Source organism: Oryzias melastigma, linkage group LG11 (assembly GCF_002922805.2).
Source record: "Oryzias melastigma strain HK-1 linkage group LG11, ASM292280v2, whole genome shotgun sequence".
Classification (NCBI taxonomy): domain Eukaryota; kingdom Metazoa; phylum Chordata; class Actinopteri; order Beloniformes; family Adrianichthyidae; genus Oryzias; species Oryzias melastigma.
In genome coordinates, this window is record NC_050522.1 from 4343165 (window position 1) to 4357621 (window position 14457).

The following is a 14457-nucleotide window of genomic DNA, read 5'->3' on the forward strand; positions in this document are numbered from 1 at the left end:
AAGGACCAGGCTTTCAATGTTCTGACTTTATTGGCAACTTTATACATAAATTAATGAGTTTTTCTTCTTTACATTAGTTTTGACTTCATATTCTGTGCATTAAGGGTGCTACGGGAGCAATGGATTAGAGCAAAGTATGAGAGGAAGGAGTTTGCTGAGGGTGGCAGAAACTTGATATATGAGGAAGGTAAGTGCACTGTTGTCCACACAAATGCTCATACAGTAGTTGCAATAAAACCTAACAAATAAAGTAAACGTTAATAAATGACTTTGCTGGCTTTCTTTCTACAGGAACTAGGGACGGTGTGTTGATGAAAAGGGGACGGGACAATGGACAGTTCCTGACCAGACGATTCGTCCTCTCGGAGAGAGAAGGCACTTTAAAGTATTTCACCAAATATGATGTAAGCATATTTGATCAAAACGTATTAGCATTGATACACATACCAGACAAATATAACCTGGGAGTGCATAAAAGTCGTGTCACACTGGACACGCCTGATCTTGGAAACTAGGCAGGATTGGGCCTGTTAAGTCCTTGGATGGGAGTTTTCCTGAGACCACTAGGTGCTGTAAGGTATTATAACCACATGGAGGCACCTCAAAACTGTAGCCTAATTACAGGGTGGTTCACTGTGGTGTAGTGGCAGAGCTAGAGCATTTTATATGGTGGCGGAAGGGGAGCAGAAGACTTTGGAAGGGTGGCAAATGAGAACAGTAGAGTGGAAGGCCACCACAAGTGAAATGATCACAAATATGAATTTCTCACATTTTTTAAAATTACTATTAAAACAGGAGTTGCCCCCCTGTAGCTCCGCCCCTGCTCTGGTGAACCCTGAACAGAATGACAGAAAGGAAAACATGTTGGCCTTTCATTTCTTTTCCCAGAACAACCGCTATGATTAGAAACAAAAAGCTAACTCTATTTATTTTCTTTGTTCAGTATCTAAAGTGGGATCCAGTCCAATTGCACAAATCCAGTCATCTCTATTCAAAATATGACACAACATATGTGAAAAAAGGAAATTGGCAAAATGTTTCTAATGAAAATGTACCAACTTCCTGAGAACATTTACAATACTGTTTTCTTTGAGTTTTGGCAGTATTATTTCTAAGTGTTTCTTCATTTTAATGCTAGATCAAAAAACATTAGTTGATAATGAAAGTTCTCCTTAAAAGTCCTGGCCAGCAATGGTATAGTACAGGGATCTGCAACTTTCGACATTTAAAGAGCCAATTTGGTCGATTTCTCACCAACCACAACTCAGCAGGAGCCATAAAATGTCTTACAAAAATAAGACGCTCCTTTGCATTTATGTTATTTTACTATTTTGATGAATATCAATAAATAATTGAGTTTTTGTGCATGAATAAACATAAATTCACAAGAAATATATAATTTTGTCTACATATGAATAAAGTTCATAACTTTTGACATGACTTCCTTTCAAAATAAAAGACATAGGATTATCTCACTTGCAGCAAATATTGTAGCAGGTTTAATGTCACCAGTAAATAAGAAAAAACACTATGCACAGTTTATTTTATTTATTTTTTTAGAAATTCATAAACTTAACTAAGTAGAATTAATTCACAGCTATAGTGACCCTTACTGTGTTTTTCAGACCTTATGGCACAATTAAAACCTTGAAACAGTCCGCTTTCTACTCCGGTATGTGGTACGTGGTACGTGGTACGCGCAAAACTATCCAAATTCTAGAAATGTTGAAAAAGCACAATTTTACAATTACACTGTTAGCATAAAATCATAATTATGTGAATAAACACAAAACAACTCATGTGATGAGTCAATCAAAAACATGACAATGGATGAGAACAATACAGCAGATACATTCAAATTTCTGCTAGTGCTCATCCTCATCTATCAAAGGAGACGTCGGCGCCTCATTCAGGCCATGGGGCCGCAAGCTATGTGTGATTTTGGGAAATCATGGTTGGTGCTGCATTCGAAAAATTCAAAAAAATTGTTTCGAATTACCTCCTTCCTCCAAGCCCAAAAATGCATTTTTCCATGAAAGAGTTTTTTTTTTTTTTCAAAGTTGACGTTTTTCCATCTTAACAAATTTATTATTGCACCTCCAAAATGCGCAATTTCATATTCAATGGAAGCTCAGTTATAGTCTCAATGCAATTCTCTTAAAGTTAACAACATTTGTGTTTATTTTTTTCTTTTTAAACACTTTTTGGGGGGGTTGTTTTTTTCATTCCTTTAGGCTAAGGATCCCAAGGCTGTGATCAAAGTAGACACAATCAATGCAACTTTCAAGCCAGAGAAGATAGGAAACCCCAACGGTCTGCAGATCACCTACCTCAAAGACTACAGCACCCGGAACATCTTTGTCTATCACGACAGTAGCAAGGTAGGCCTATCTGAGCAGAAGGAAAGAGACTTTTTCACCAGACTATTTTTACTTTCAAAAGAACGACGTCTTTAGATGTTCATTTTAACATTATCAGACATATAATTCTTGCCTCTATTTATATGAAGATGGTTGCTCACAAAATCCAATATCCCATTACCTTCAAGTATAGCTTCTATTGCTTTGCACTCTTATAAACATGGTAGAAAAATTATTTTATCGAAGTGTAAGACTGTTCTGTAAGATTCAGTTTGTAAGTGAAACAACTACAAGTCCTCAGGTCTAATAATCAGATTGTTTTTCCCTTTTTTTCAAATTTGTAAAATATTCAGTTTATCCTACTTTTATTTAAAGCTACATCTCAATGGTTTCAGTATATCTCCAATCACAGCGTCTCTGTTCTAAAGAATGTGTGCTGTAAAACGAGCAGATTGAAGGCTGTGATGCTGTCCACAGCGGCTAAATCCCTGACCCTGCAGGCTTTATCCCTGACCCATAAACACTCTGATAAATGAGTAGGCAGCGGTGAGAAATGAGACGGGGCTTCTACTCATTTTTGGAACGCTGCAACAAATTGAATCATTTATGGCTGGCGGGGTAATACCTGTAGGGCTGTTGACCAGGGGTGAAGAGCTGCTGGAGCGTGAAACGTCACTTTCGCACAATTTTGATCCTGAACTGACATATAGAACTGTACATCTGTTAGATGATCAGAAAATATTTGACAGATGACAGATGTAGAAATAATTGTATCACTGATAGAGTTTAGGGGTGGGAGATACTGGGAATTTGGATATCAATCTAATACTAAGTAATTACTGGGCTAGAATCACTGTTATCGATACCAATATATCAATACTTTTTTTATTTAAATGTTGTAATATTAAATAATTTCATATATATATATATATTGCTAATTAAATGTATAATAAAACACAGGACTGAGACTTTTGGCAAACAGACATTTTTATTAGCTAATTACAGCAATCTGTACTCACCATATATAAAATATAAAACATATATATAATAATAAAAGCACATTATAATATTAAATATAGAAAATACAATTAAATATTAAAATTAATATTACAAATTAAATAGCATATTATTATTATTATTAAAAGCATATAAATGTTATAATAATAAGAGAACAATAACTAGCGCAAAATTTTAAAAAGCAAAAATATAACAGCACTGCAACATGATTTTTAAATAAAAGCAGTAATAAAAAATCAGAATCACTAGTGAAAATAGTAAACAAAAGCAACGCTTTAATTAATAACAATATAAACAACATATGAAAAGTATTGATCTCATCACACTCGTATCGATACTTCACCCTGGTATCGATAATATCAATCCTCAGGTCGACACTCTCACCCCTAATAGAAGGTAATGTTTACATCATTACCTAAGGGTTTTAGAGGTCATTTTTACATTTTTATTCGAGTTAAGTTATCTTAAAGTCTCATTTTAAAAAAATCAACCCCCAAAATCTTAAGTTTAAGTGAAGAGTTTCTAAAAAGTGACACTTTCTCCTATTTTCCATTGTTTTTCTCATCAGGAGATTGTCGATTGGTTCAATTCAATTCGAGCTGTTCAGCTTCACTATCTCAAGGTGGCCTTTCCTGGAGCAACTGATGCTGAGGTGAGGACCCCCACACTGTCCAGTTTGGTTTTTCTGATGCTCAACCCAAAGTAGCAACATTTTTAACCGTCTTTACAATTTGACCCTCTGGTGGTCTCTTGTTGATTTCAGCTGGTACCCAAACTCACTCGAAACTTTCTCAAGGAAGGCTACATGGAGAAAACCGGACCCAGGGCAAGTCAACTTTTATTTGGGAATCCATTATTCCTCTTTTTCTTAATTGAATCACTCTTTAGCTTATTCTTCAGAAATGGGCGTGGCCTGTCTACACACACTATCAGTTTTTACAAATGTACCTGTTGGCTAAAGTTTTAATCATTTTGTATACATGGCTTTCTCTAAGTTTGAGCTTGTCACAATCACTGACTGTATGTGAGAACTGGACTGAGACCCCCCCCCNNCCCCCCTGTTTTCCAAACAGAAAGTGCCCGCTATTGCAAAAAAAAAAAAAAAGGTGACTGAAATGACTTGATTTAATTGGAGCCAGAAGTAAGCCTTTTTCTGTGGGTGATGACATACCTACTTGGTCCAGTTCTCTTAAACAGTCAATGGTCACAAATGCATCACGTACATTTTACACATTGATGCATAAATATCCATGTAATATTTTAATATTACTTTCTTCATGTATTTATTTATTTTTATTGTTTAAGACATAAAAGCATAAACAGATAAAAAGTTTCTTAACCCAGTCCTGATTCATATTTAAAGCTTTGAACACACTGAATACAAGGCTAACAACCAGTTTACAACTGAGTTAATTAAAAAGCTTGTTGACCTTTTCAAGCAAACTCAAACAGCCTCCAGCTCTGCGACACAATGGGCTCTGATTACAGACAGACACAGTTTAATCTCTGTCTGTCAGGGCCGGAGATGAATGAACTAGAATAACTAGCTGCACTGGCTTGATTTGCTGAATGGGTGTCATTTTTCACCTTCTTCACTCATGGGAAAGACGTATTTTTGGATTAAATCAACTGGGAAAATGAGAAAGGATAAATCAGCGGAGAAGCCAGTGACAAAATCCAGGACTTTTACGAGCACGGTTTGGCAGCATGTCGTCTGCAGGTTTGCCTCCAAAACAATGGAAGCTGCATATCATTTAACTTTAAAAATGTGCAAAGGAGTCTGTTACAGTGAATAAAGAAATACAGGAATAATGAAAATCATGATATGTTTATGGAAAAAGCAGTCTTGTCAGTGTCTGGATTCTCTACACTAAGACACTTTTGACTGGGAATGCTGTTAAAGACAAGCTAAAGTCTAAAGATGATTAATGGGTTTGTAAAGTAACCTTTAGACAGACTATGACTCATTTGAAAGAGCTAAAACTGCATAAAAGAGCTTTGTGTTTGTCTAACTGCTGATATGCCTCACCTCTTTGTCTTTATAGCAAACAGAAGGGTTTAAGAAGCGCTGGTTCACACTGGACCACAGACGGCTCATGTACTTCAAAGATCCCCTGGTATGATAGCAGCACACTAACAAACATGGTCCAGAAAACCTTTGTATACATATTATCTTCTGTCTATGTCAGTGAATACCTTGATGTATATGTTAAAGGGCCATCAGTCATCAAACTTCTGGGTGTGCGAAATTTGTTTTCTGCATTGGGTAGGGGATTTAGACTTGAAAACTCCTAATAATGTCCCACTTCGATCATCTTTTGATCGGTTGTAAAAGCATCCCCAGTGTTGCTTTTGCTCTGTCACATGGACAATCGGAAAGAAAGATGAAAAATCTAAAAACGTGTCATTTTCTGGGACATCGTTTCTGCACAGTGGTAGTGGTTCATTAGAGATTCATCTCTGAGTTGTGAGCTGAAATGTTGGTGTGTAGTAAGCCTGCTCTCACTTCCCATCATCCATCTGTTTCCACACTCTTTTCCTGGCTTACAGCCGCTCACAACCCCAATCTCGTGCAACAAAAAAGGACCCATGCAGCACATGGCCCGGTGTTATCTTGCACTTATCTCTAACTTGTATAATTTTGACAAAAATATATTATATGGAGAGTAAAATATTAAAAGTTTTTTAAGGTTTAAGTTGATTTATTCTGGAATAATATTCCTGCTTCTTTATTATTCATAATTATGTTAAAAAGTTACAGTTTTAAAGTCTGAGAAAATGGCATTCTTCTAGCTTTTTGGACTATTTTGGCATTTACTAAGATTTTTTAGTCTGTTTAGCTAATATTTCAGCTACATGCTAGCTGTTTTGGCTAATTTAGGCCTCTTTTCAATTTTTAGGATATTTTTAAGTTTAGCTACTTTTTCAGCTACGTGCTAGCTGTTTTGGCTAACCTACGTTTTCTTTTCTTTTTTTTTTGCACTAATTCGGCATTTAGCCAATATTTTAGCTCGCCATCAGCTTCAGCCTTTTTAGTTATCACTTTCAGCATCTTCAGCAGCCAAATTCAGCTTGCACCATTCACACTAGCATTATCACAGGTAATGCTATATATCTAGTTCATAATTATGTTAAAAAGTTACAGTTTTAAAGTTTTAAAAATTTAGTTTTAGAGTGTTCAATAAATGTTTTTCCTTTTCGGACCGCGACATAAAGTGTGTTTCGATTTTGGCCTCTTGTGCGATTGAATTTGACACTTCTGGTTTAGAGTGAGATAGCAGATGAGGAAAACAAACATTTGGATGTAATTATCTACTAGTGGATACATCAGAATGGAGCTGAGAAGGCCTGCTGATTGTAGCATCTACGTCACAACTACAAGCGTATTCCAACGTCCATTTTTCTTGTGCTCCTGATTTACAATCATTTAAATAGAGAAATACACTTTTGAAATGAATTTTCTTTTAAGAAAATGCCACAAGAACATGTTTAAAACACCAAAAACACATATTTAATTGAAGCAGTCCTTTAAGAATTACTGTCAAAGAAAGAAAGAAGATATTTAGCCCCAATTTTTGAATTTTTTGGATTATCCCACTTTGAATTTGAACCCATGACCTCCCTGCTTTAGGGTAGACACTACCAGAAAGCTACTGAGGAGATCAATGTGCTTGATGGTTGACTTGAAGAATAGCTTAACATGTTGAACCTCTCTTTGCGAGTGATAAGTATAGATAGGATCAGGAGTGAACACACCAGAGGGCCAGATCACGTTAGATAGTTAGGAGATAAATATAGGGGAATGAAATTGAGATGGTTTGGGCATGTAAATTCTAGATAAAAAGATCTAAAATATATAAATTTTCCTCAATGATCAAGAGGAAATTTATATCTTGAGGAAGTAATATGGATGAGCTTAAAAAAAAGTGTGTTATGTCTTTATGACAGTATAGATTCCTCTTATCAGCTGGTGCCCACGCTGTTTGTGATGCAGTCAGCTCAGTTGTTGCTAGGCTACAAACCCAAGAGCCCAGTACATTTCAGGATATTTCAGGGACGCCTCTCCAAACTTTGCGACAGCTTCAACCACTCCTCCAGAAGGACATGAGACATTAGACGTTTTCAATTCAAGCCTGACAATTCATTCAAGTGTCTTGCATTACTTTTACCTGGCAAATATAAACATTAGCTGGTTCTCCTTTATGTAATGTTTCTTTAGCAACCTATACGACCAAAGTTCTGTTAGGTAGGAGTCACAGGAAGATTAAAAACCCCGTTGAGCTGTGCTGAAGCCTCAGACAGAGACACTTTGTGTGAGCCACGTGAAGATGACTGATGGAAGGCTGGACACGAACATGAACCCCAACAGGTACGGCTCAGGGAAGAGCTCAGAATATTGATCCTTTGTCCCCAGCAACACAGACCTCACACCCTCCCCGGCCGACAGCTTACCTGTCACGCCTCCACAGCCTCATCCTTCATCTTTAATGAATCAAACAACAGTTGCATCCTCATTCCCCTTACACCTACCTCCACTTTCTTCTGCCTCCAGAAGCCCGGTGAAGTGCAGGTGACAGCAGTAGAGTTCCTAGTATGTGTGCAGACCAGTTGTATTCTTCTTTTAGCCTACAGTAGGTCCTAATGCTGTGGAAGAATTGTTGTGTGTACAGTTATTGTAGATTTTTTTTGTTCACTAGAAGAGACAAGCAGTTTTGTTTCTGTGTATAAGAGTTATAAGAAGCAACACTTGAGCAGAATTGCTACATTTGAATGCAGAGGAAATAATTATTAGATGCTTAGTAATGGAAATATCTAACCTCCAAAATGCAAGAAGGAGGAAGTCTTTAGATAATCAGTGACAGTAAACTGTGCAGGAAGCTTCTCAAAACTCGTTCATTTCTGTGGTTGTTGTTTTTTTTCTGCTGTTCCTCTTTACAGTTTACCACGTTTAGACTGGAATATAGTTAGCAAAAGTTAGATTGCCTGGAAATCTGAGTGAAAATCAAAGTAAGAAGTTCCAAAGTTATTTGAATGGCATTCTAGACTCTATTTTTAGAAACAGTTGCTTTTTAGGTCATAAAAAACCCCAACCCCGCCTCCCTTTCCCCTCCATGCTGCTGAGAGCTCTCGGTTCACAGGCTCTACCACTATCTTTCAGACCGTCTCACCTCCAACCTAACATTACCACTGCAAAAGCAAGACATTTGAAAAAGAAATACTAGCCTCATTTTCTTTATATATATTTTCCGTTACATGACAAACGCCACACGAACATGTTAAAAATACAACTTTCATTGGTCATTAAACAATCAATTGTTTGCATTCAAAAAGATTAAAAAGCTGAATTATTTTGCTGCTCTCTTATCTCGGTAGTTTTTTGGGGGATTCAAAACCTAATTCAAAAACATAATTGTGATAAGTTTCTATTATAAATTTCAATCATTTACTAACAATTGAATTCCACAAGTAGGAACGTTGCGATGTGTCTTGCCATGGATTTTTTTCCAAACGTCTTTTCCATTTTTGTGTTTGAAGGATGCCTTTGCAAAAGGGGAGGTTTTCTTGGGCAACAGAGACCATGGTTACCAAGTCTTTCCTGGCCTGCCCTCTGGAACCCACCACAACGGCTCTTGGCAGCATGGGATCACCATTAAAACTCCAGACCGATGCTTCCTCTTTACTTGCGAGACAGAGGAAGACCAGCAATCCTGGATGAAACACTTCAATGATGTCATGAGTGCTCCCATGTCCCCCCAGGAGTTTGCTAGTAAGTATTCAGAATACAGTATCCTCTGCAGACGTATTTCTTTATCAACAATGGGGAATTAAATTTGTTGTTAATTTTTTTGGTTACTGTATATTTCTGCAATGTGGAGTGCTCTGTCAATGAATGGTCTTTATTCGAAATTATAAGGCACACCGAACCAAAAGATGCATTGAATGAGATGAGTCAAAGATAAGTCCGTCTGACTTTACTGTGTTCAAAGTAACTCTAGAACTTGTTTGTAACATGTTAGCCCCATTAATGTACTCACATTACCTGTAACTCTCAACTGTATTTACAAAAAAAACAGACTGAAACTGCTTAAACAAACATTGCTGTGACTAAGCTAACTCCCAGCTTTGCTAGTAAGACATTAGAAAACAGGCTGAAGCCGCTAAAACAAGCGTTACTGTGACTATGCTAACTCCCAACCTTGCTAGTAACCTAAAAAAACAGTCTGACACTGCTAGCTGTAAGCCATGTTGGAGGTTTTTGTGAATACACCATCATGGCTAGCAGAGTGCTGTGTCGGACTGGGTTTTTTTTCTTCTTGCTACTAGCAAGGTTGGGTATCACTGACAATATTTTGGCTAAGGGGTAGCGGTGTCAGCTGTTAACGCTAGAACAGTTGTTACTCTCACCACAGTAACTCCCAACCTTGGTAGTAACATAAAAAAACACACTCAGATACTACTACCTATTAGCTGCATTGGCGTATTTACAATAGCACCCAACCTTGTTTGCAACTCGTAAAAAAACAGACTGATATTGTGACAGAGCTCCATACCCACATAAAAACACATTTTTAAGCACAACCAGAATTCATCCTTGGATAAGACGCTTTGGATTATAAGGTGCACTGTCGTTTTTTGAAAAAGTTAAAAGTTTTTAAAGGAGCCATATAGTTTGGAAAAAAATACACTTTAATGTTATTGCAACACAGAGTTCCCTCATTTATCGAAGGAGTTACATCCCATTAATATCCCGCGATATAATCCGCGAAGTAGGACTATAAATGCTTTAATGCTGTAAAACATTTTTACATTTTTTTCCCTTCAAAATTCAAAAGTTCAAAATTTTGTACAATAATAAATCCGGTATTATAGAATGGAAACAAACTGATTATTTATTTTTTTTTTTTGCTTTTTAAATATGTGAAACAGCGAAACCTCAAAGGTGAACCGCGATGTAGTGAGAGACCACGGTATATGACTTGTTCACATGAATTAAATATCTTTTTTGTCTGTTTTTGAAGTGGAGGCCACATTTAAGCACAGACACTGATGGATCTGATGCCTGTTGACCTGCAGCTTGCAGACACTCATGCACAAACACGGGGTACCCATCAGCTCATCCACGCACCGGAAACGCTGACCTTCACTGCTGTGACCATAAAGAACTGCATTTGACTTGTAAAGGTCTACCAGGAACTTGTTCAAGAGGTTTTTGAAACAAATCTTTTTCCATGTGAGTTAAGATCAATACATACAACTTACTATACAGTTTTTTATGTTTTTTGTGCCCACTAATTTTTATATTATGCACATGAAAAGCATTTTTTTCTGCTGTTTTTACTGGAGCTGTTTTAAAGAGAAGCTTTCACCAAGTGTCATGAGGAGAGTTGCTGCTATTAAAGAAGCGCAGGTTGTCATATATGCAATTTAATGGAATATATACATTCTGCTCACCTGCTTATGTTTTAGACTTATGTCCCCTTTCATGATGGCTTTGTAGCTTAAGCTTACATTGGACCCCAAAGTGTCATAAAAAATGTCCATGATAAAAAGAAAAATGATCTGAGAAAATGTCCAAAAAAACATTTGAATATGTAATTTTGTTTTCATTAAAAAAAGAACTGTGTAATTCATGTCATTTGGGGTTTTTACTGTAAAGTCCAAACACAGTTTAATATATTAAGATAATAAAACAGATAAACCTCTGACTTTCTGTGTGTGTGTTTTTCAAATGAAACAATTTATGGATCAATTCCAAATAAGGATTGTCAAGAACGTGTAATCCTTTTATTTTTATTTTTGGCAAAAGAACCGATTCAATGTAAAGTGTAACAGCACCTCCATGTGGTGTAATTTCATAAAGCATTTTACCAAATATTCAATTTTTTCTCTTAATGTTGATTACATGTAATTTTTTTAAAATAAAACCATGGATGATCCTTGGAGAAAATCCCCATTTCAAAAACATGACCCTTAGAAATAAGTTAAAAACTCTTAACATTTAATCAATTTTCTTTAAAGCAAAACATTAAAAATGGCAATAGGAGTAAGAAAAATGTATTAACAAGACTTCTTGTTTTAATAATAAAAAAGAGAGACTTTTTTTTTTTACAAGGATTCTTTTGTAATTGAAAAGCTTTATTGATAAGACTATTGTGAACAGAAGACAATTTTTCTTGAAACAGGGGGCTTTTCCTTTCTTAAAATTCAGTTTTTGCACGTATTCTTTTTCCAAATCATGGATTAATTTACTGGTTGGAAAAAAAAAAAGAAATCTCAGCTGATATATTTACATTCTGCTAATAAAATGACACTAGCGTGCTTGTGTAATTGCAGAGCTGCTCCTGCCAGTATTTTTTTGGTGTCTAAAACTACACCTTGGTGCTCAGAGGCGGCGGGCGGAGAGGCCCTCGCCGGTTTTCTCCACTATGGTGACAAAGAGGGAGGACAGATGTGTGAAAGGGAGGTGAGGACTGGAACTAAACAAACTTCAAAGATAGGAGTGCTTCAAAACTGGGCTCAAGATTCAAGGAGAAACTGACGATTCATCTGCCACCAAGTGATGCTCCGCAGCAGAGAGGAGCTTCGGGAATCCGGACCAAAGCCTTCAAGAGTGAAGATGTTGTTCGGAGGAATTCTGGTGGATTTTTATTTGAAGCTATGAAAACAAGACGGTAAATTCTATGTCGTTTAAACACAGTTATAAGTAAGGAGGAGGATTTTTTTTCTTTCTCCTCCTGGAATGACAGCAGCTGGAGTCCCCTCCAGCACATCTTGTCACTGCACCAGCTTACATCAAGGACTTAGAGCTTATCTGTTTGAAGAGAAGCACACTTCACACGTTGATCCAAATGATTTATTTCAGCTCCGCGGAGACCCACAGCTCTCATAAGTGAAGAGTTTGATCTCGTGAATCGTTGGCAGATCCATTTTTGAATATGGAATCAACAAGCGGAAAACAGTTTGGTTTAGGACACACTTTTCAAAATCCAACCAACCTTGGGACTAAAGCCTGTAGTGAGTATTCCAGTTTAATTTTTCGGGTTTGGTAAGCAGGGTTGCTTCCAAAGGTGTTCTGTCTGAGCCATCTGCCATCTGTAAGTCTGCGATGAACTGCACTCCCAATGCCACCTTCACTTCAAAGCTGGGACTCGGCCTGAGCCCAGCGGCTGAGGATGGAGCTCCTCAGGGCGGTGGCAGCGCTAGCGGAGGCCTGTGGATGACCTCCATGCTCGGCGCCATGCTGATGCTGATGTTTGCCATAGGAGGAGCAGGCAACACGTACACGCTCATCATTACTCGCTCCGCCGCTTTGTGCCGAACCGGATCTATGTACATCTACATTGTCAACTTGGCCCTGGCTGACCTGCTCTACCTGTCCACCATCCCCTTCGTCGTCTGCACCTACTTTGCCCATGACTGGCTGTTTGGGGACGCCGGCTGTCGCATTCTGCTGAGTCTGGACCTCCTCACCATGCACGCCAGTGTTTTCACTTTGGTTGCCATGAGCATGGAGCGCTACCGCGCGGTGGCCAAGCCCTTCAGCGCGCACAGGTCATCGTCCCGGGGCAGGCGCGTTGCAGCGGGCCTCATTTGGGGGATAGCGTTCATCCTCACGCTGCCCATGATGGTGATGATCCGGCTCAGGGAGGGTAAACCCACGTCTGCAGGGCTGGTCAAGAAAATCTGTTTCCCCACTTGGACACCTGAGGCCTTTAAGGCTTATATCACACTCCTGTTTTTCACCAGCGTTTTAATCCCCGGATTGGTGATTGTTGGGCTGTACGCGGGGCTAGCTAAGCGCTACTGGAAGGTCCAGGCGAGGCTGGGAGGAAGCAGCCGCTCCGCTCGCCGGAGAGGACTCAAACAGAAGGTGGTATCGATGGTTTTGAGCATTGTGCTAGCTTACTGGGCTTGCTTCCTACCTTTTTGGGGATGGCAGATGGCCAAACTCTTCTCCCCAGACTCCCTTCGATCTTTGTCTCCAGCTGCTCATAATTATGTCAATTTCTTTGTTACGTGTTTGACTTACGGCAACAGCTGCATCAATCCGTTCCTCTACACTCTTTTGACTCGAAACTATAAAGACTACTTGGCCCAAAAAAGTCAGTCGGCGGGGTCGAGCCGGGCTGACCCCGCGTCTGCTGCCACCACGCCGATGCAGGACCTTTAACGGACGATCGATGAGAGTCAAGATGCTCTTCAGCTTCATAGAAGACATTTTACAACAACTGTTTGGAGTTTGTTCTCCTGAAAGCATTGCTTTCTTTGTTCACCTCAGGGGTCTGCAACCTTCAACTTTTTTAGAGTCATTCAAGTCGATTTCTCACCATCAACAACCCAGTAGGAGCCACAATTTGTTTACTTCACCCTTTAGAAAAACTGGTTTGTATTTATTGTATTGGTAAAACTTTTGAATAAGATTTCTTAATGTATTAATAAGCCTAATAAGATTCAGTAACAAACTAGTTATAAAACAATAAGAAGCATTTTCTTATTAATACTTTAGAAGGCATCCATCAATGCTAATAAACACATTAGTAATGTTTGTTAATGTTTTATAAATTATTTGTTAAGGAATCTAAATTGTTACCAAGTTATTTTTTACTGTATTGATAAACATAAATTCACTTTTTTTTAATGAATAAATAAAACAGAGAAAATAGCCTTTTTGTTGACTGAAATATTTTATAACTCTGGGTAGAGATTCCCATGACTTCCTTTCAAAATAAAAGACATCCTATATCACATTAGATCCTCTTAATGCAGTAAATGTAACAGCTAGTGTAAAATACTGTTAATTTTACTGTTGTTTCTGCATCTCAGCCTGAAATGTGTGAATCTAACAAACCAGAATTTAGTCAGAGCTATTGTAATTAAGTGAACCCAATCATATTTTTTTACAACCGTAAGGTGCCAATAAATGCTAAAATTTGTTATAAATAAATGAAAAAACGCTTTGGAATCCAGTGCACCTTAATTCTGGTTGTAATTACTGACGCCGAAATGATTTTCCATGACACCTTGCACAAAAATGTGTTTTACTTAATGTCTTTTAGTTGTTTGTGACTGAGTTGAATAA

General features: G+C 37.9%; 2 protein-coding genes across 2 annotated transcripts in view; both read left to right on the plus strand.

Moving 5' to 3' along the window:
* The window catches only part of zgc:92360 (uncharacterized protein LOC436988 homolog), an 18780-nt gene extending 7697 nt beyond the window's left edge, over positions 1-11083 (plus strand). The window contains exons 5-12 of the mRNA XM_024259314.2: positions 105-187; positions 292-404; positions 2235-2381; positions 3946-4029; positions 4141-4203; positions 5423-5494; positions 8913-9144; positions 10397-11083. Of these exons, the coding sequence (XP_024115082.1) occupies positions 105-187; positions 292-404; positions 2235-2381; positions 3946-4029; positions 4141-4203; positions 5423-5494; positions 8913-9144; positions 10397-10425 (823 nt within the window). The 3' untranslated portion in view covers positions 10426-11083. The remainder of the gene's footprint in view (positions 1-104; positions 188-291; positions 405-2234; positions 2382-3945; positions 4030-4140; positions 4204-5422; positions 5495-8912; positions 9145-10396) is intronic.
* A 1379-nt stretch (positions 11084-12462) lies between these two features.
* LOC112137608 (urotensin-2 receptor) lies at positions 12463-14080 on the plus strand. The gene has a single exon (XM_024260022.2). It carries the CDS (start codon positions 12484-12486, stop codon positions 13546-13548), a length of 1065 nt encoding a protein of 354 aa, XP_024115790.1. The 5' UTR covers positions 12463-12483; the 3' UTR covers positions 13549-14080.
* The last annotated feature ends 377 nt before the right edge of the window (positions 14081-14457 follow it).